Source organism: Heterocephalus glaber, unplaced genomic scaffold, assembly GCF_053883595.1.
Source record: "Heterocephalus glaber isolate CG9 unplaced genomic scaffold, H.glaber_assembly_v1.0 deba00001610, whole genome shotgun sequence".
In the NCBI taxonomy this organism is placed as follows: Eukaryota; Metazoa; Chordata; class Mammalia; order Rodentia; family Bathyergidae; genus Heterocephalus; species Heterocephalus glaber.
Window position 1 is genome coordinate 30,059,776 of NW_028258381.1, and position 22,502 is coordinate 30,082,277.

The 22,502-nt window shown below is 39.6% G+C and overlaps 1 protein-coding gene across 7 annotated transcripts in view; it reads left to right on the forward strand.

Moving 5' to 3' along the window:
• Amph (amphiphysin) overlaps positions 1-22,502 on the forward strand; it is a 216,124-nt gene that overhangs the window by 179,856 nt on the left and 13,766 nt on the right. For 3 of the 7 annotated variants that reach the window (XM_004840264.4, XM_004840265.4, XM_021254557.2), the window contains 3 exons: positions 2,540-2,572; positions 6,637-6,690; positions 10,863-10,988. In XM_004840264.4, the coding sequence (XP_004840321.1) occupies positions 2,540-2,572; positions 6,637-6,690; positions 10,863-10,988 (213 nt within the window). Of the gene's footprint in view, positions 1-99; positions 622-2,539; positions 2,573-6,636; positions 6,691-10,862; positions 10,989-22,502 lie in introns of all 7 variants that reach the window. The other 4 variants (XM_004840266.4, XM_004840267.4, XM_087195817.1 and 1 more) reach the window with 2 other exon arrangements.

Consider the following 22,502-nt stretch of genomic DNA (forward strand, 5'->3'; position numbering starts at 1 on the left):
TTGTGCTACTGAAAAGCTTTGTGTTTCTCATGTAATCTTTCCATGGCCTATTTCATCTTATCTTTTTTTTTTTCCTTTGCTCTTCTGCATACTTTAAAGACTGACTCTTCAAAAAGTCTTTCCTTGTGTAACCTGATTATGGAGGAAACTTCAGACAGTGGGTTGGCTGAAGAAATTCAAAGTTCTCAAATTAGCATAGGTGCATTTGCTTGGGGCCTGGTTGCTGTTACAGACAGTGTGAGCCAGGAAATTACCCCAAGTGGATCTCGAGAAGACCTTGTGTGTCTCTCTGAAGCAGGGCAAGACGTGGGATTACCCACTGGAATGCTTCCTTTCACTGACTGGTCCATTGTAGCGGAACAGGGTGAGCATGTCCTGGGACCTCCTCCCCCAGGTGATAATGAACAGCTATCCCCAAAGTCCATGCCTGGGGCTGGAGTTGCTATTGCTACTTGTATAGAGATGGAGCAGCCACATGAATTCCTTTACTCAGAGATGCCAGCCATGGAAACAGCTGGCCTTCTTCGGGAAGGTCATGAAGATGTTAAAAAGTCACATGAAGAACAGGAGAACCAGAAAACAGAAGATTCTGTATGGGCAGGTGTGGAGTCATGTCAAAAGGTAGACATTGGTGCTATTGATATCAAGACAGTAGAAGGTACTAAGGAATCTGAAGAGAAAATATGTGAAACCACAGGAAATAAGGCTGTGGATCTCAAACTTATAGCAGAACAAGACCAGGAGGGCTTTAAAGCTAGTGAAAAGGGAACTGGGAAAGATCTCAGAGTGAGATGCATGGAAAGTATAAAACCCTTTGAAAATTATTTTGAAAAAGCTGACCTATCAGAAAAAGACATGGCAGGTAAATTTGGTGACAGAGACCCAGGTATCTTGAATTTGCCTCTCCAGATTGACTCTGTATCTAACATTGAAGATGCCAATCCTGAGGGATGGGATTTAGCTAAAAAAGACATAAAGAAAAATTTAACAGATACTTCTACCCATATTATAATGTATTACCCAGCGCAGGACAGTGTGGATGCTGAGAAAAGTTGGGGTGAGATTGTGTTAAATGCTCACGGAGCTGACAAGGATAAAAATCAAGCTGTTGTTTTATCAGCAGAATATGAAGTGGCAGTTCAATCTAGGACTGACCTCAGTAATTCTCTGGAAACTAGTACAAACAGAAGAGATAGATGTTCCTGTAAGCGAGAAGATTTCTCAATAGAGGGACTTGAAGGTACAATAACTGAGATCTGTAGTCATTCTGTTAACTTGCTAGGAGTCGCAGAGAGAGAATTTGGGGGGACAGATCCAGATCAAATCTGGTGGCCAACTTTGAATTCAACAGTGAATAATATGGACATATCAGGATTCTCTGGTATACCAGATGGCCAAGCAAGTAGCTCTGCCAATTGGCTGGATTCTGATTACCATTGGCCTATTAGAGATATGGGAGGCTTTGATAATTGCTGGGAACATTCAGATATAGTTGAGAGCAAGGAAGGACTGGAGATAGATTTAAAAGAAGGTGTATGTGGGGAACAAGCCATTGCTAGTTACTTGGAACAAAACCAGGATATAGCTACACCACTGGATCTGGGGATACCCCAGAACACTAGCACTGAGAGTTCTGAGATTTCCCAAGACAATGACATCAACAACTCAGACTTATCTGAAGATGAAATTGCTAACCAGAGATATGGAATGTTGTACCAAGAACCAGAGGCTCATAAAGATGAGGTACTTACCCCAGTTTGTAGCATAGACTAGCCAGACTTCTGTAGGTTCTGTTTTTCCTAATGTCTCTCACCCACTTCATTATCCATCACCATCTTCTTGGAAGCGTGATTATCTCCTAAATAGATTGTCATGTACCTCTTGAAATCTGTTCAAACCAAACACAAATAGGTTGACAACAAATTCCAAAAAGCAGAGTAATTGTGCTAGGCATGAGTGAGATCTTAATTAGATCTGTCATACCATCTCATATTCTGAGCTGATTTTTCTTACTTTTATTTTTACTATTTGGGTGCTAAAACATGCACAAAACCAGGAGAAAAACAGACTTGTTTACTGTTCCCAAAGTGGTTCTACTCCAATAAGAACACACGAAGTGTTTCTTCCCAGACCCATTGAAAGTGTAGACTAGAATCTCATAGGTGCTGCTCCTTTAAGTGATGGGTTACAGAAATGATGGAAAAGCTTTTTTCCAGATTTCATCCATGACCTAAAAAGGAGCTATTTTACTCATCTTGGCTCTTCTTTGGAACCATCATCTTGTTACTGAGAAAGTAGGTGTTACCACTGAGCCACGCACATTAATAATTGTAAAATTAATCTTTCATTTTTTGTCAGCCTATTTAAAGTGATACAGCATGGCCTTTTGCATTTCCTAAGCACTTCCTCAGACAAGCACCTTTTGTAGTATTTTAAGATTTGTGATAGACATTACTCTCCAACTTGTCTAATGGATATTTATTAATTCTGTAAACATGATGGAAAAAAATAACACACTTTGATTTCCATTTCTGTTTAGGCTTCTGGTGGTTCATTCAATGGATTCACCCAGGTAAGAAATTCACTTTCTAGCAAGATTCATTCTGCTGAGAGTACTGTACATTTTTCAGTGCGGTTTTTGTGCCACTGGTCTAGCAAAATGACTAAAAGTGTCAATACAAAATTTGGCCCCACTACTTACAAACTGAATAATAGAGGTGAATAATTGTAATATTATAGGATTATTTTGATGATTAAATGAGAAATGTATACAAGGCAGTTAGCTCAGCAGCATAGCACAATACTTAGTGCTCCAGGACTTCATTTAGCTATTATTAATGTTATTAGCTATACTATGGACTTGTACTTTCTGTGGATTTCTCTACCAGTAATTAGAAGTTGTCCTGACCTAAGAGATCCCATAGACTAAAGTGTTTGAAAAAGGAGATATGATTACTTTGTATTGTAGGGATGAATATTTAAGAAATACGAGATATTTTTAGGGATGTCTTCCTACAGATTCATAGAGGCTCTCTGTTGGGCAAAGCCTTACTTCTGAGTAATTCTCCAGAAAAGAGCCATTGGAAGGTCACAAGCCATTTCTTGGCTCAGTCCAATAAGGCAGTACTATGTTCCTTGGGAATCTGAAAAGGAAGAACCACAGGTGGACTGTTTTGCTCACTGTATAGATCCTAGATGGAACCCATGTGTACTTAGTTACTTTCTTGTTGCTGAGACAAACTACCTGACATCCACAAGTTAAAGGAGGAGGGGTAGATTTGGCCTCACAGTTTGTAGAGGTGTCAGCTGGCTTCAAGGGAGGGTGGCATGGCAGAGGGGTTTCACAGAGAAGAAACAGTTCATGGTGTGGCAGGCTGGAAGCAGGGCAGCCATCAAGGGAGGTGGGGTACCTATATACACCCTTTCAGGCCATACCCACCATTCCCCACCTTTTCCCATCAGGCTTCACCTCTCAACATCGAACTCAATTACAAACCCATAAGTGGACTAATCCAGTATCACATTCCCATGACCACATAACCTCCCAGAAGCCCCACCTATGAGTGCATGAGGCTTTTGGGAGGACATCTAGATATAAGTCACAACACCATGTAGAAGGCAGAGCATGTGGTTTTCACACTCCTGCATTTAGTTCCAACAGCCTCTTCACGGGAGACCTCAAACAGAGGGCTATGACAAATGCTTTATGTTGCATGTCACATACACACAATTTTTAATAATATTGGAATCTAGAATTCTCTAAATAGGCATTTGGAATATATTCATAAACTAAATTCTTGACTTAGAAGTTCTATTATTTTCCTCCTGTTACCTATACAACCATAAAACACACACATTGCACCCAAACACAGATAACCACGGTTTCAAAGACAGACAATACTGCATCTCTTCCAGAAAGCTCTTTCAGAAGCTGGGTCACAGACATTATTATCTTCCCTCATTTTTTCAAATTTGTATTTCTGTCAGAGTTATTGGAATAACTTTCAAAATAACAAAATTTTATGAGGATTTTAATTTAAAAACTTTAGACCATCATGCACACCCTTCATTTCCCGTTTCTTACAAGTAAATTTTCTTACCTCTGTGAGCATATTCTCGTTTTTCCTATCTGTGTGCACAGATGGATTTTTTTTTGTTGTTGTTGTTACCGGGGATCGAACTTGGATCCTTGTGCTTGTGAGGTAGGTGGCAGAACCACTGAGCTAAATCCCCAGCCCAATGCACAGATGGATTTTAAAGCTACTTCTTGATTTTTAAAGCACTATCTATCAATTCTTTTCTCTGGAAGATGAGGACTTAGAGTGTTTTTCTCTCCTACCCTCCCAGTTCTCCCGCTCTCTTCTGCTTCCTGCCATTCCTCTGACCGAATTCCATCATAATAATCAAGCCAATCTGTGGATATACTGTAATGTCATAAATGCTATTAGCAGCTGCATCATGAAGTTTACATTTCCTTTCATGCCTTGTCTTCCTTTAGAGAAGAATTATTGATCTTGTTTGTTTGCCTGTTGATTAGTTTGCTTAGTTTTCTATGTACTTCTCTCCAGATGAACCCTCTAGTTATTTAAAGCCTTTCTTATCTTGGAGAAAATACTGGATACTCAAGCAGTTTCATCTTCTTGAAGAAATCAGTGGTGTGTCCTTCTTGGATGCTATAGTTGGAACTGTGTGCACTGTGACTGTAACTCACTCCTCTCCTGTGAGGTTAACCTTGAGGTTGTTGTTGCCCCTCTGCTTCCCTTCACTGCTTTCTGGATGAAGATCATCCTCATGTGTGATTTAATCCTCATTTGGGTAGAGGACATCCTCCAGGAACTTCCTGAGGAAAATATCCACAGGAGGTATATATTCGTGACTTTACAGATCGGTCTTAGTTACATTCTTGTCTCTGAAACACAATGCCATATACCCACAACTTAAAAGAGGAGTTTTATTTTGGCTCATGATTTCGGTCCATTGTCAGCTAGTTCCAAGACAGAAATGGCATGGTGGAAGGGTGTAGGCAGAGAAAAGCTGCTCACATCATGGTGGCCAGGAAGCAGAGAGAAAAGGGAGGACCAGGAGGGGTAATATATCCTTCCAGGTTTTCACCCATTGTACTAGGCCATTTTAATCTAAAAATTTACATCTTTGGAGGGAATTTTAAAATTATTATTATTTCTCTGATGATTTCTCTCTTTTGTTTTTCTTGTTCACTCATTCTGTAATGTTTCTCCTCATCATATATGGCTTCCTGAGTATAATTACTCTTTTCTTTGGTATTTTCTTTTCTCCATCATTTTCTCCACTGTCTCTGGTCTCTATCTCTTCCAGCTGATTTTTTTTACCATTATTGATTTTCAGTTTCTGAGATATCTTTTTGCTTCTGCATTGTTTTTCAGTAGCATCCTCTTCATGGGTCATGAGTACAATATCGTTCATCATATCTCTGAGGGTGTTAGTAATCATTTTTCTCTTGTAAATTCTTCCACTTGTTTTTTCCTGTTCAATTTCTCTCATTCGTTATTTGAGACTTCTCTTAAATGTCTGGTAATCTTGGCTGAATATTCACATTTAAAAATGTGATGCCAAAAAGCTGACTGGAAACTTGTATAGGTAAATGCTCATTCAGTCCTACTTTCTTAAAATGCCTGCAGGTCCTCCAGTCCTACTGGTACAGCCCTGCTAGAATTAATGTCAAGTCTTCTGCTGGGTAGGAAGGGAACATTCCTTGGTTTTCAGAGCAGGTGAGAGTTTCTCAAGGTCTTACTACTTTTAAATAGGCTTTCAACTACTTCTGTCTGTAGCAACCCTGTGCCTCCTATTTCTAGTGATTACCTCTGCTTTGAATTCTTGACCTGAGAATTCTGAGCAATGAATTGGATTGGTTCTTGGCATTTCTATTTTCACTTTGGGTATGAATTATTTGAATTTACCAAGTTACTTCTTGCTCATTCATCTCCTTTCCATTTTTTTTATTGTTATCTTCTCATTCTTTTCTTCCTTATAAGTTATGTCTTTAAGGTTTTTTTCGTTGTTATTCTTTAGTCTGGGTTCTGGATGTAACAGAGGTGGCTTCACACTGCTCTATCCACCATCTTTAACCAGAAGTTACTGACTCATCTTTGCTGTTTTGGAGCCCTGATGTCAGATTCTTCGGAATTTTTTTTTGAGCTGATGAGATTTTTGGGGAAAGACTCTTTGGTCTACCATCTGGAAGGTACAGTGGGCTACTGGTGTAATAAGAGATTAATATTCTCTTTAAAAATTGTTCCTTTAGATTTCTTTTTCAAGCTGAACTTCTAAATTTCATAAACATGTTTTTAAAAAAAATTAAATTATAGCTCATAAATAACCCATATGATTCCCAGCATTTAAATTTTTTAAAGTTTAAATTTAGAGTTTATAGCCATTAACTTCTAATTTGGTGTCAAAATCCAGAAGAGGAGCTTTGGCCCAAAGATATCTTTGATGCCAATCTTTGATTGTTTGTGTAATCACTCTTAGCATCTTTTCCTGGGAAAGATTTATATTTAGAATAACTCCTGTTAATATTTTTGTATTACTAATTTAAAAAGGGACTTAAAAAATTTTAAGCATTTTTAAAAAAATCTGTGATTTTCTCCCCGTTTTCAGCCCCAGGACACTTCCTTTACAATGCAGGCAGATCAGAGTATGATCTGCAGCTTGGTAAGTTGGAGTTGGTTTGTGTTTTGGGGAAATTGCTAGTCACCACTGAGTGTTCTAAATTAAGTTAGTCATTCTCTTTTGTCTAGAGTTTGAATGTCCAGAGTACAGCTTCTACAGCTCCCTCTTCTCTAGAAAACAGAAGGGAAAGCACCTGTGAAATCTCATTGTGATGCTGAATTTGTTTACTTCTGTTCATAAAGGCATAATCTTAGCAAAAACCAAAGTCTCCTACTTAGCGGGTCTTAGGAAAATACAGTAAATCCATCAAGGATGTGAATCTTTTTTTTTTTGAGGCAAGGTCTTGCTCTGTAGCCCAGGCTAGCCTTAAACTCACTATATATCCCAGGATGGCCTCAAACTCTCAGCAACCCTCCTTCTTGTATCTTATGGTCCCCTAAAACAAGTTGGAATTCCTTTGAATTGCAAACTTTGCTGGAGGCTCAGAGTTGCTCACAGGGCCCTTTACAGTTCTCACTAAATCAGCTCTCCCAGGATGGGAGAGGCAGGACTAAAACATGAGGGCCATATTGGATTCTGAATAGACTCTTAAAGTTTTGAAGAGCATGTAACTGATACAGAATGGTGAGGTTTGTTTGGGGAATTTGGTACATGCATTTAACATATCTGGATCATCCAATCCCATGTCCCTTTTCTCCCTTTTTTCTACCTCTTCTCAATCCTCATCCCACTTAGCAGAAGTTTACCTTCTGGTTTCCTGTCATCTTATCTGTCTGTCTATCTGTCTGTCTGTCTATCTATTTGAACAAATAGATTCTTTTCCATATTTTTTGTGGCATATATTTGCAATATATGATATTTACACTCATTTGGGGGAATTGGTACATATATATATAACATATCTTGATCATTTTCAATCCCTTTCCTCCTTTACCCTTCTTCCTCCCACTTTGCCCATCCCCTTCTCCAAAAAGTCTACAGTACTTTTATTTTACTCTTTAATTTATTTATATTTTGGATTTCTCATACAAGAGAAACCTGAGACATTTAATGCTCTGTGTCTGATTTATTTCACTTAATGTTATGGTCTCAATATCCATCCATTTTCCTACAAAGGACACAAATTAATTCTTCTTTGTGGCTAGATAAAATTCCACATATATATCTAGATCAAGATATATATACAATATATAGAATATATTAATATATCCTATTAATATATTTTATATTATATATGTTATATACATATATACATATCTCGATATATCGTTATATGTTATATATAATATAATATATAGGGCTGGGGATTTGGCTCAGTGGTTCCACTGCCTGTCTCGCAAGCGCAAGAACCTGAGTTCAATCCCAGGTACCAAAAAAACCCCCCAAAAACCCCACAACATATATACTATACATTATATAATATAACATATATTATATATTATAACAATATTTTCTTTATCTAGTCATCTGTTGGTGAGCATCTAGACTGTTTTGTAGAGTTTAGCTATTATCAGTTACTCTGCTATAAATATGGGCATGCAGGTATCACTGCAGTGTGACTCTTACCTTATTCTCCCATGCCATCTGCTCTGCCTCTGCACTGACCTGACTTTTATTCTATCCCAGAACATTCCAGAACATGTGCTCCAAGCCTATACTACTCATTTTCATTTGGAGGAAGAACTCCACTTCTGATTTTCAGAGTTAAACTATCTTGGTATCTTGATTCCACCAATAAATGCAGAGGATCTACATCATCTCTGCATGTACAGTGATTGTTACTCCAGCAAACAATAGGAACTCTAAAATAAGTATAGCATCTTATCAATCTGCCGGCAATCCCTTTGTCAAAGGAGACATCTTGTAGGAAAAAAATAAATGGAAATAAATGGTCGAGGCAGGGCACAATTCCTGCAGGATTATTTTAGATTTTTCCACAAGATGTTGTTCAAGATTTATCTTTGTTTTTCTATCGTAACAAAATATTTACAGTTTTACACTATCTTGGAATTGAAGAGTGACTTATGCTTTTGAATTTGAGTAGCAGATTTTATGTCCAGCAGTGGTTCACCTTTACCTACCCTTCAGTGAGTTACATTTATCTCTCTGTTTCAATTCAAGCTGCAGTTCCATCCCACAATATTTCAGGTGACATCATCAGGTGGTAAAACATGCCATGTCTTGTAGGGACATAACCAATCCTGTTTCCTTTTCACACCACACTATCATTGTTTTGTTTAATTTCAACAAACAAATGCAATTAAGACTCATTTATAAAGTGACCCTAGTTATTCTTGCCTTATATAAAACTTCATAATTTCCTGTCTTGTAAGTAACTCAAACTCTTATGCAAATATGGACCTTTATTTTAAGTTATTTTTGCATTTTTCATACTGTGCAATGATGAATTTATGTGATTTGTGTTGAGAAAGATCTCTTGGATCCTTATCTGCCTTGTGGCTTCCTCCACAGCATGGACTCAGTGTGCTAGAAGGCAGCATTTGCTCATGGGTTGCTTTCTACTTTGTCAGATTACCTTCTGTGTCCTCTGCTGTGGAGGTCATTGTGTACCATATTGTCAGAGCAGATCACCTTGAGTGTTTAGAGTATCTGCTGCTGTGAAGATAATTCTTTTAGGACAATAAAAATGAAGTCTTCCCCATAAAGGACACTTGAGAGCATATTAGAGTGAATTTTATCTCATTCTTTCTTAAAAATTGCATCATCCCACCTCTCGAAGGTTATAAAAGGCTATAAAAAATCAGACCTCTATACACTTGTCTACTAAAATATTCTTTAATTTTATAATACCCCTTAAAAAGATCGGTGGTGTGGTCATGGCCTGCATCACAATGATTGATTGGATGAAAGACCTAAGAAAATTCATTTGTATATTTACCCAGCAGTAGGCAATCCATTATTACTTATTCCCTATTATCTCAGAATAACTCTTCCATAGCTGCTCCATGGAAATTGCCTCAATTTCGGCACTGACTTGGATAAACACACAGGAGATACAGACAGAGCTTTTGGTCACTTGTGCTGAGAGTCTGGCGGAAGTTAATGATTTCTCCAAAATATTAATTGGACACTTTTTACCATTCTGGGAAAACACTTTTAAACTTTTACAGTTTGTAAGTGTTCTGAAGGAAAAGAATTAATGAGCTCTCTAGTGGCCATTCATTTAGTGACATAAGCAAGTAGGTAGTGCTTATTACATCACTAGAGAGTAGAAAGAAGGAATGTTTTCAATAGTGGCAGTAACATGCACTGGCTGTGATGTTTTTAATGGCCTGCTGTTCTTTTATAGTGTTAATTTTAAAACTAAAAAAGATATTGGGTGAGAGATGACAGAGCTGACTCAGCATATAATTGGAATCAGGGTGATGTCCCTGCACAGAGGTTCCGTAGAGACGAGAAGACCTCCCTTTGCCCACACTATTAAAAGGACCTCATTGAGATCATAAAGAATACTGCTTGTAGTTCCTTAAGCAGTTGATTTACTGTATGAGATAAAGTGATGGCTAAGGGCTCTGTTGGAGGAAGAGGGGAAAGGGCCTAAACAGGAACCTACCATAATGTGCTACAATTGTCCATCGTTGTCCTGGTGAGCAGCCACGGAGCTGGCCGCCTCCTCCCAGCTGTGGAAGTATACACAGGCTTCCTAGCGACCCACTGGGCCCTATGGGTCTGAATATTGTGATGACCCCTTGATGTTTTGGTACAAGGCAATACGAATAGGACTGAAAGGCCCCAGAACTGTGTACCCTATAGTTTCTTCCTTACCCCTTCTAGCTGGCAAACGTGGGACCCACTAGAGTGTTCTTCTCTGTGTCTGGCTGTGTAATAAATAGCAGAAAGTACCATTCTAGGATCATATAGAAGTGAGGAGAAGTCTAAAAACGTGAGCAGTCAAATACTGTACTGCCAATAAGTAAAATGAATGGCCAAAATGGTAGGCATTTGGCTGACTTGAAGGGCAATAATTTGTTCTTGATGGTAAGGAGAAGTTTATCCACATTCTCTTCTGAGATGTTTGAGTTCTGTAGAGGTTCATGATGCCAAATGTGAGGATTTATTTTTCCAACACTGATTTAATGAAGTTAATTGCCTATGCAGTGACAGAGATGAATCTCAGTTTTCTGGGTATTCTGTCCTGTTACCTGTTCACATGTTGAATCTTTTTCCTCCAACCCCAAAACAAACACTCCAAGGCTGGATCTGAACGGGCTGCTCCCGCAGAGCCCCAAACAGAGGAGCCGCCTGCTGCCGCCACACCTGCTGTCGGGATGGAGCTTGGGCTGGAAACGCAGGCTGAGGAGCCAGTGGAGGAGGCAATGGTGAGCACCACCTCCTGTCCCCTCCCTCCTCCCTGACCCCAGCCTCTCCCTGTTACCCATCATCTCACGATCGTCTCATGACTTGTCTGTCTCTTCTCATCCGTGCTTCACTTGGGCCAAAGAAGCTCCATATCTTTGTGGATCCCCAGGTTCAAGAAGCCTTCATTACCTTGACAGTGAGACTCCATTCCCGTTCATTTTTTAAAAGGAAGATGTCCATAGAATTGATCTTATGATCTGGAGATTACTGTCATGCCACCAAAGGTGTGGCCTTTTCTGATACTCTCCCTTTTGTGGAAGATGTAGAAGTTAAAAGCTGTGAGGACTCAGTCTTGTTTAACTCCGCTCTACCTGGGATGCCTTTATTAGGTGTCCTTTATTAGGGACCATCTTGTACGTGGTAAACATAAGGATAAGACTGCTGGTTGTGTCGACATGTTGATCACTTATAATACTGGTTTTGTAGGTCGGTGAAAATCCAACAGTAGACCAAAAGTCTGTATTACAAATCTGTGAATCTATAAGGATTTCTATGTGTACAACCATTTGCTCAAAATCAGGTGTGTCAGCTCTTATAATTTGTGGGAGCTGAGGATGTATTTAATGCTAGGATGGGGACCCATCTGCCTGCCTGACTCCTGCTCCTACCCTGATCCACAGAGTCAGAAAAAACACCCGCATTGCAAACTAAAGTGAGCTCTGCTATGCTCTGAGATCATTAGATAACGTAACACCCATGAAAGCGTAAAGCTGAAAATACCATGTCAAATGAAAAATGTTTATTTATGAAATGCAGCAAAATGTCTGCCAAGAATTTCAGTTAGGGTTTTGTTTACTACAGTCTTCACTGGACATGCACACACAGAAATACTAGTCCCCATATTATAAAAAATGATGTTATCTAGGGCCGGGGATTTAGCTCAGTGGCACTACACCTGCCTTATAAGCACAGGGTCCTGAGTTCTATCCCCGGTACTGCAAAAAAAAAAAAAAAAAAAAAAGATGCTGTGTAGATTAGATACCTAAAGAAATGAAAGTTATATTTCATGTTTTTGGTCCCTGAGGCCATTTTACTGGGGAAAGGGTAGGTCATCTGTCAAATCTATAGTTTATTAATAGAAGAGGGAGAAAAATAAATAGTAAAGCAAAATGGAAAATGCTAATTGAAAATAACTCCAAAAAATTATATTTTCCCCTCTAAAGATACAGGGTTGGGGGCTGGGGATTTAGCTCAGTGGTTTCACCGCCTGCCTCGCAAGCGCAAGGTCCCGAGTTCAATCCCCAGTAAAAAAAAAAAAGAAAAAAAAGATACAGGGTTGGACCAAGACTTGTGGGGAAAACAAGAGATGTGTCCAGCTCGGCTGAATCCATCCTCCAAGTGTTCATTGCTTGCCTGGGTATCAGATTGGAGAGTGCTTTGTTTTGGGTTTTTCTTCCTGGAGGCCACTCCTAGACTCCCTAGAGATCTGAACAGTTCAGTACAGACATGACATCTTTCTGTGGTGCCAAATTATAATCTTTTCACCTGCCCTAGCCTTGCAATTTACTTAAACAACAAGAGAAGAGAAAATACAGAAGATTTTTTGACTATTGTTTTTTGTGTGTGTTTTACCAGGGATCAAAGTCAGGACCTTGTGCTTGTGAGGCAGGTGCAGTACCACTGAGCTAAACCACCAGCTCTTTTGACTATTGTTATCATTAATGAAATAATTGATTTTAAAATCAATATGGTGGATGCCAGGGAGCCAGAAAGATACTGACTGGTTTAGGTTTTGAAAAAATCACTCTGATTCTGAAAAGTTCTCACCAAATTCTTATTTTCAGTAACAACACAGATTTCATCTTCACCTCTTCACTGGAGCCTTCAAATTACATTGATCCCATGTCCCAGACTCTTCCATGAGAGGCCTAATGCCACCGTGCTCATGGTTTAATAAGGGTCAGTGTTTGATTTGTGTACACCAGATAGGAGATGGGAAATAGACAAACTAATATGGTAAGGACAGGCATGATTAATTCTCTGTGATCTCATCTCAGACTACCATCATCAGCCTCCCTCACATTTATACTCGTTTTAAACTACTGTAAGTGGGTTTTTGTTTTTTCTTGGACTTCAACTGGTTTTCCAGTGAATAATATTAGTAGTTACCAATTTTAAGGCACCTATTATATAGTAGCTAATCTGTACATGTTCAGTATTCCTTATCTGAAATGCTTGGGACCAGAAGTGTTTTGCTTTTTTTTTTTAATTTCAGTATATTTGCATCTATATAAAGAGACATCTGTACAGGTGCAAATTCCCTACAATGAGTGTTATCATTATGAATCCCTAAAATGTACCAAAAAATGTTTTGCTATAAAAAAGAGACATCTTGGAGATGGAGCCCACATCTAAACAAGAAATTTATTTGTTTCATTTACACCTGAGACACATAACCTGAATGTAATATTATACAGTATTTTCAGTTGTCCTCATATGAGGTCAAGTGTGGAATTTTGGAGCATTTCAGAGTTTGGATTTCCACACCAGGATTCTCAACCTGAATATGATTTATCATTTTTTAACTAAGGTGACATTAAAAATATTTAGCAAAGTATGGCACAAATATTATGTATCCCTGAAACCAAGTTCCCTGATGTTGGATAAGGAGGTATTTGGGAAAAATTCTTTATTCTAAATATACTTTTCTGCTTAAAGCTTATAGATGAACTTTAGAAAATGAAAAACTTCAATTTCTTGTGAAATAAAGGCCATTTAGAGAATCTTTTGAAGTGTTCAGACACCTCCTGAAACCCAGAGGTGTGATATAAGAACAGTAAGTACAGTGTTTGCAGTTTCCAAAGAGGAAAAAAGTTCAAGTTCCTTTCACCATAGGGGCTGAAAACTAATAATAATGGTGTTGGCTAAGAAGGGACAGTTTACAGCAACCCAGTTTGCCTAATCTTACCAAATTGGAAATCCAACTGAAATCACTTTTGCTGCTTAGGAGAATAACATCCAGCTGGATTTATAGCTTCTTTCTGCTGGTCATAATAATTGCACATATTATGGTTATTTTTCTAAAGAAAGCCCTCTGCTGTTGCTAGATGTGTGCTATCTAGCTGTAAAAACATAAAAGTCCACGTGTGACCCTAGCATTAATTAAAGCTGGCTGTGGACGTCATTGTCGGGATTGAACTGACGTGACATTTGGAGGTGTGTGGAAATGTCACCACGCAGTTACGATTTCAGGTTTTGACAGAGTGCATTTTATCTGAAGTGAAGTTTGTGGTGGTTTTGTTGAAAAAATAACTCAAGTGTAATTTCAAAAATAGGAAATTTAATAGTAGTTCTCCCAAACACCTAAGGTTCTAAAGAAAAGTTTAATGACTAAACTTCTGCTTGTTTTATTCTCTACGTATTGTCTTTAATGTTTCCATACAACATCAAATTTGCATCTACAGGATGCATTTTAAAAAGCAACTGTTACTTCACCTTCTCCAGCTGTTTCTGTTATGTGAATAATGCAAATTATCTTTAGGGAAAAATTATTTTGATACTCATTTCAGTATGCACATCAAAGAATTAGGTTAAAAAGGCAGATAAAGGGCTGGGGATTTAGCTCAGTGGTTCCAGCGCCTGCCTTGCAAGCACAAGGTCCTGAGTTCGATCCCCGGTACCAAAAAAAAAAAAGGCAGATAAAGATGAATGTGGGATCAATTCATAATACATTATGTGGTTATAGTTAATCACCATATATATTAATTCTTTTCAGAAAATAAAATTTTGCTTACATTTATTTCATTTCCTAAAGAAAGCCTCCTTCTAGCTGAAAGAGCGCAATGGTGTACACTTGTAATTCCAGCTACTCAGGAGGCTGAGTCAAAAGGATTGCAAGTTCAAGACCAGCCTGGGCCAGCTGATGAGATCCTATCTCATAATAAAAAATAAAAAGGGCTGGGCATGTAGCTAAATGGAACAGTGCCCCTGGATTCGATCCCCAGTACCACAGAGAAAAATTCTTCTAAGAATGAAAGGAAAGGAAGGGCCCCTTCTAATTGTCTCTAAAGTTCTGCCAGCTTCTGTATTTTACTCAAATGTTATAAAGTAGGCCAGTGTCCCTTATTGCCTATTATTTTCAATAGAAATAGTGTGCTGTAATTAATGTTAGCTTTGTTTCCAAAACACATAAATGAAGAAGAGCCTGAGGTAAGGGTATTTTTCGAATTGTTGGAGAACCCTGGAAAGTGAAGCATTACTGATACATTATTTTGTGGACTACTTTTGGTTTCAGTATTTTCTTTTTTCAAAAAATTTCACTCATGTTAAGTTGACTTGTCAAGACCAATTATTCCAACCAATACATAACAGGAGTTATATAAGTCTGTGGCAGCTGAACTTGCTCTTGCTGGGGATGGCTCTGTCTGTGCTCCTTTTCTTCTTGACTCAGCTGAGACGGACGCTTGAATCTGCTGTAGGTGCTGGAGGCTCTGGTCTGGACCTGGAGGATACAGCGATGCAGTGAATAGATAGGGTTCCTACCTCATGGTTTCCATTGACTGCTGGCTGAGATTCCAGAGCTCCAGCACCCTTTCCTGGTGTCCCTTGCAGGGGAACCGGCATTGGCATTTTCTCCTTGTGCAGATATAAACACGACAGCTGGTGTTCCCACTGTGCCTGGAGGGATGGTCTCCCAAAACGTCAGAGAAGACCCTGAAGACCAGAGGAAGCCAGAGAGCTGGATTTACACTTTGGCCTTCATTAACAGAGAATAATCACCTAACCCTAAGTGCTCAGATTAAAGCATGCTTTAAACTAAATTGTTGGGCTATAGACATATATGCATACATAAATACATATTAAGCGAGAGCATTGGAGGTGGATGCACCTTTTACCTTTATCTCTTTCTCTTTCTAACCAGTGGATAGTGCAGTTCTGCACTCCCTTCCTGCCCTTTCTTGTTCTGTCCACACTGCTGGGATAGAAAGGCCTTTTGCTGCTTGGGCCACTCCTCCTTAGATTCCATGAGCACAAACAGCAACCAGAAATATAATCAGGAAAAAGTGTTTGATCTGAAATCAGAGATCCTTTCCCTTTCTCTGGAAAATTGCCTTCTGTTCCACCACAGAGTCTCAAAACAAACAAACAGAAACAAAGAAGCCACAGAAATGATTGTGTTTTGAGTTTTACTAGACTCACATCCGTAACTAATTACATTCTGAGTGGGTCTATACCATTGTGTCCTGCATGGAGCAGAATATGTAATCCATGCCTAGCACATCCTAAATCATTGATTTATTATCTAGCAGTCCAGAAGAGGTCTAAAGCTCAGTCTCTTTGAATGAAACTATTCCTGTGGTCATTTTCTTTTTTTTTCTTTCCACTGAGATACATGAGTTTTGTTTTGTTTTTTCTATTTAGGAGAAACAGGCCACCTTTTGTCATCGAAAGCAGTGCTAATTTTCTCAGTTACTTGACAGTAGCTCTGTGATACCCGAGTCCAAATGCCTGCAATATCAAATGGAGTTAATAATAATCACCTAAGAGCTTTTTTTATGGAGGCTGAGAAATAATACATCTTATTAGTCCCAGTATCAGGCATATAGGAGTGCCAGGATCAAAACTAGTTTGATGACATCATTATTGTCACCATCATGAGAAGTTGGTGAAAAGCAAACAAACAGAAGTAGGTGAGAGACATACTCTGAGAAAGAGAGGGTAGCAGATGTGGAGATACCAGTTCTGTCTCTGCTTTGCCTCCTGTCACAAATGGTAAGAGAGTCTCCATGAGCCTCGATTTCCTCTGGGCTCCTACAGAAGTTGTGTCCCATCAACATTGTCATCTTTTCTAAGGAGACATTCTGTGTTTCACTGTGTTTCACACTGAGTCCCATGATAGGGTCACACTAGAACGACCAGCGCTCTCTCAACTGGATCATCTTCAAGGTGATTGTAGTACCAATTAACTTAATTAATTTTTAAAAAAGGAGAAAGAAAGACAGATGACCTGTACATCCGCGCTTGACACAGTGGTTGGCCCTAGATCTTTCTTTCTACCACTGGACCAAGCCTTAGGAAGAGATGAAGGAAGCCAGGAAGAAGGTGAAGCTAACAAGATGGTAACCAGTGCCTCACGTGTCTTGGAGGAGGTTGCCCTGGCTTTGCCAGCTAGTCCAGCCCCTGGTCTGGGACGTGCGCTGACGTGAAGTAGCTGAGTAGCCAAACACAGAAACCATCTCCCCTGCCTTCTGAGGTTTGATGCTCCAGAGCCCCTTCTACAGTAGGCCTCCCTGAGACATTTGTGATAGTTATTTGTTCACAGTGACACTAGAATTACATGGGAATAGGAACATCAGGATTCAGCTTGTCCTTTCCCTGTTGAGGAGCCATTTATAGATAATAGCTACCTAGTCTTTTTTTTTGGTGGTGGTGGTACTGGTGATTGAACCTAGGGGCTTCACACTGAGCTACATCCCAGCCCTTCATTTTTTTTGAGACAGGATTTTGCTAAACTGCCCATGCTGGGTTTGAACTTGCCATCCTACTGCCTCCGCCTCCTAGAATGCTAAAATTTCAGGCATGAGCCACCACAGTTGGCTACCTAATGATTGCATTTTTAAGTGTTACTTTTGGCCTGTACTTCTTATTGAGGTGATATTCACATAAAGTAAAATTGGTCACTTAAAATGAATATGTCAGTGACATTTAGTGCAGTCATAATGTACAACCGTCACCTCTATCTAGTTCTAAAGAATTTTCATCACCCCCACTTTTAAACCCCATCACCATTAAGCAGTTACTCCCACTGGCCCTCCCCCAGCCCTTGGTACCTGCCAATCTGCCTTGTAGATGAGCTTATCTGGTGTGGGTATTTCATATAAATGGAATCAGACCATCTGTGATTACATAATGGTTTTGTGTCTGCTTTGGTGTATACTTTTTGACACTTAATCTAGTGCTTAGCTTGATGTTGCTAATGTGGCTTTACTTGTCATTAACTTCAGTATTAAAAAACTCATAATCTCTTATTAGAGCATGTTAGCCTTAATTTATAAGCATCCACCGATGACATTCCTAGCCATCAGCACAACTGACTGTTCTGTATAACACTAGGCTCATTTAATGTTAAAAAGAGACAACACTTCAGACAATGAATCCCCCAACCTCCACACCCAGCCCAGTCCTGCCCTGGGGTTACAGTTTAGACTGAGAAGCCTGGCACTCTCGGGCTTTGTGGGTGATCATGCAAAGTCGTCTTTGGTCCGTGGATAACATGTCTGAGGCCCACACCTGTGTGTGGCACAGTTCTGCACCCTCCCTTCTCCCCTTCTTGTTCTGTCCGCCCCGCAACACCTCAGGGCAGAAAGCTCTCTGCTGTTCAGACCACTCCTCCTTAGTCGGCTAGGACCAAAGCAGGAACCTTAAGTATAATTAGCACACTGTGCTTGGTCTGAAATCAGAGACCCATCCTTTCCCCTGGCGAATCACCTTCCTTTCCAACATCAAGTCTCAGCAGCCCCAGTGCCACCTTTGAGAAGTACTGGGTGTGCCCCGCAGTGAAAGTCAGTGTGATCAAAACACCTAGGGAGGTGAGTGTTAGCCAAAGAGCTATCCTGTGATAGTCGGTGCTGCTGAGTGCTAGCATTTCACGTGCATTCTGCCGCCGCAACCCAGGAGATGTCACTACTTAGGCATCACACCCCCACGCCACAGATTAAGGAAATGGAGACAAAGTGGTTTAACCAAAATCACACCTGGAAATTAATGAGGTGAAATTCAAACCCAGAGATCTCCGTCTCCTCACTACTCCAGATGCTGTTTTATAAAAGTAGATGGATGACTAATTTCATGACACATCCAACCAAAGCCATTAGGGGCCGGGAAGGCTGAACTCCCTTCATAATGACCCTGAGATTTCCCACGCCATTCTGAGACCCGAGGGATGTACCTGGTCTGTGACTAACAAGTCAAAATGAACCAGAAACTTTTCTTTTTCATTCTCTTGGGTTTTTGTTGCTTTTTGCTAATTAGCTATGGAGTTGGAGAGAGTCCATTTGTACCTCGCTGTGTAAGCTCACAGGGAAAAGGAACAAAGGGAAACACAAAAGGAATCCCAGCTCCAAGGTACCATTCCTTTTTCTGCCCATTCCTAACTCTAGATCCAACTTGAGCTCTTGACTTGTCTGAAGATCCTGATGTTTTTGTAAAAATACAAGACTTTCTTCAGGATCCATTTTTTTTTTTTTTTTTTTTTTGGTACCGGGGATCAAACTCAGGTCCTTGTGCTTGCGTAGCAGGCGGCGAAACCACTGAGCTAAATCCCCGGCCCCGGGATCCATTTTTTAAAACTGGCTTAAGAGGAAGCTAGTGTCTACAGAACATCATTATGATCCCAGATAAGATTCCCCTACCAAGATACAGGCTGGCGGCTGGTTCTTCTCTTCACATAAATTATACTTCAGACACAGCAGGTCATAATTTCCCTCCAGTGGCACAGCAGGGGTGAGGTCTCCCTTGGAACACCAGGCCCCAGGGCATCCCTTTCAAAAATGGCACCTGGTATTGTAAATCTCATCTGATACATTTATGTACTTCCCTCCTGATAAAGGAATTTAGCAGGAGTTTCCTTCCCTAACCTTCATCTCAATCATCTTTTTCAATCTACTCTCTGAGTCTTGCCTGCAGACCCATCATTAGCGCTTTGCAGCCTGGTCCCAGTACAACTTGGCTGCTGGCAGCACGGTTGCCATGGCAACATCTGTAGGCATTAGCTCCACAACTTCCTTGGAAAATTAAGTTTCCTGCAGTAATGCCAAAATGAATAAATTTTTAGTTAATTTGGCCTTTCCAATCAGGGCAGCATATCCCATAATGATACATATCAGTATTTAAAGGTTTCATTAGTAATTAATATGAAATGTGAATAGGAGAAGTGAACTTATTTTTGATATGAATGTAAATATGGCATATTGTGCTTGCCCCGAGATGGGGAGAAAAGAAAGTAGTTTCTGAGGCAGCTACAGTGGACAGCTCCAATGGGGATGGCCAATCTTTATTAGAAGGGTTTTTTTTTTTTCTTCTTCATTTTTGGGGTGATGGAACCCAAGGCCTCATATGTGCGAGATAAGTACTCTACCACTGAGCTGCACCAGTGGTGTTCATTTGTCTGTTTTTAATGCCTTTGCTACACAGTAAACATTTTGGCCTGCCCGGTTACGCTATCTTTGCTAATCACCAGAAGAGTCAGAACTGAAACTTCATCTTCATCTCCAGTGCTACCCCCAACATGTCATATTTCCTCATAAAATGAGAACATTGGGCCTCTGGGCCTTCCAACTTTGGGGTGATATCAGTGTCTGACTGGTTAACATAGCTATGGCTGTCCAAGTGTCTGAATGTTCTCAGTTGTGCTGCATGGATAGATTGAAGCAAAGATCAGCTGGCCTTTTTCTTATATCCCATGCTGTACATATCTTTCTAGACAATAAAATCTGTAGCACAATTGACAATATAGAGAAATGCTGTCCAAATAACCTCTTATTGATATCTTTTTATTTGTGCAGTTTGCTGTTGATTGTATTTTCTTAGATGCCTCCATAACACATGAATCAAGCAAAATTTGTTTTAAATATTTGTTCTTCATTTTAAAGAGTAGCATTCTCAGAGTGAAAGAAAATGCATGCATTGTATAAGGGTACATTCGTGTTCTGTCATTAGGAACGAGTACGTCTGTAGGAGATACTTCAGGTTTCAGAATTGCTGTAAAACTCCCTAATTTGAAAGATGTGTTTTCTTCTTGGCTGTGGATTGTTATGAAAAAACAAACAAACACAGACTTTAGACAGACTGTCCTAATCTTGGATAACTGACTCTGTCAGCTACTTAAACTCTAAGTGTGAGTTAATTTTCTGTAGATTTTGGGAATAATCTCTACTAGGATTGTTAGAAGAATAGAGTATAATAAATGTTAACCCCTAGGCTAACAACTGCAGAGTTACAGATTCACAGTAAATGTCAGTTTCCCCCGCAGGTTACAGATGTGCATACTATATAAAAACTGATGAGCAGAAGCCCAGCCATGCATCGCAGTTATTATTCTTCATGTTTGGGGTAAACTGGTCAACCTTCAGTGACTTCCCAGCCGGGGTCTCTGCAAGAGGCAATGTCAGGAAGATGGCTGCGCTTGAGTCTGTTACAAATTGTCCTGTAACTGTTACAAGATATCATTGAGCTAAAGTTCAAAATATACAAATCGTATGTTCTTTATCATTTGTGTCATTTACCCCAGGAATATTGTAAAAAACAATGAGATGCATTGTAGGAATGCATAAAGATGGTATGAAAAAACTGAAAACACTAAAACACCAAATTCAGTTTTATCCTTTTTTTCCATTTTATTGATGTTTGCATTAAAGCTAAAAGTGCATTTTTCAAAGTTGAACCTTCTATGGTACTGCAATCCTAGAAACATCAACCAATCCCAGGAGAACTTTCGATAAACAAAAGCATGAGAGTCCTTGTAGCATAATAGGTGAGCTTAAAATGGAAAACATATGTGAGAGTTTCATCCATCCTTGCCCTAGATAGAAGGCAGCTGCCAAGGAGCCCCCACAATCATGGGTGTCCCCTTCAAATGCATCCAGGACTTTGGGATCTGCTGTTCCTATCACGCTAGTACATCCTTCAAACGTATTAGGCAGATTCAAAAAGGTGGTTGTATGTAGACTTGATAAATCCCTCCCCAGCTCCTGATGTGAAAGCAACATTCAGGAGCCTCTTGACGGTGAGCAAAAGAAACCATGGATATGTTTCCATATCTTCAGGTGTTGAGAAATTTGACCTAATTTGAGATAATTAAATGAATAAATATATCCTAAAAAGAACATAGGGCCTATAGAGCACCACAAAAGGAGGAAAGGATTATTTGCTAGATAGACTTTAATTTTTCTCTAGAGAACAAACTGAAAAAACGTGTTATTTTTACTTGGAGAGGACAAAATGGGAAAACTTTCCATTGTTATCTATAAAATTCAAGATGATTTTGATATGTGAAACAGGATGAAATTTGAGATGATAAGGCAGCCACACTGAAAGAAAAAGAGAGAGATTGAGTCAGAAGAAAGGGAGCTCAATGTTGTAAGAATTTTTTTAAGGAAAAGAAATGCAGTGCTAAAAGTTGCGTAAGAAGTGAGAGAGACCAGAAGTCGCTGCATAGAGAAGTGATTTAGTGATACAAGGACCCACGGGAGAGTTCTCCCAGCACACACAGGAAAACCACAGGCAACGCTGATATATTGGGAGGCCAAAGGGAGAAAGTGTAACTCACGAAGAGTAGCTAATCCTAAAGAAGACACTGAAAAGTTTAATCAAAGCAAAGGTAGCCAGTGTGCCCCAGGAAACATGCCTGAGCTGAAATTTCCCTAAGTGAAGGAATAGCTGCATGTAGATCATAGGAAATCACCAACATAAGACAAAACAAGTGAGGAGAGAATAGCATTTAAAGGTGTTCTCTTAATTTTTAAAATTTAAAGTTA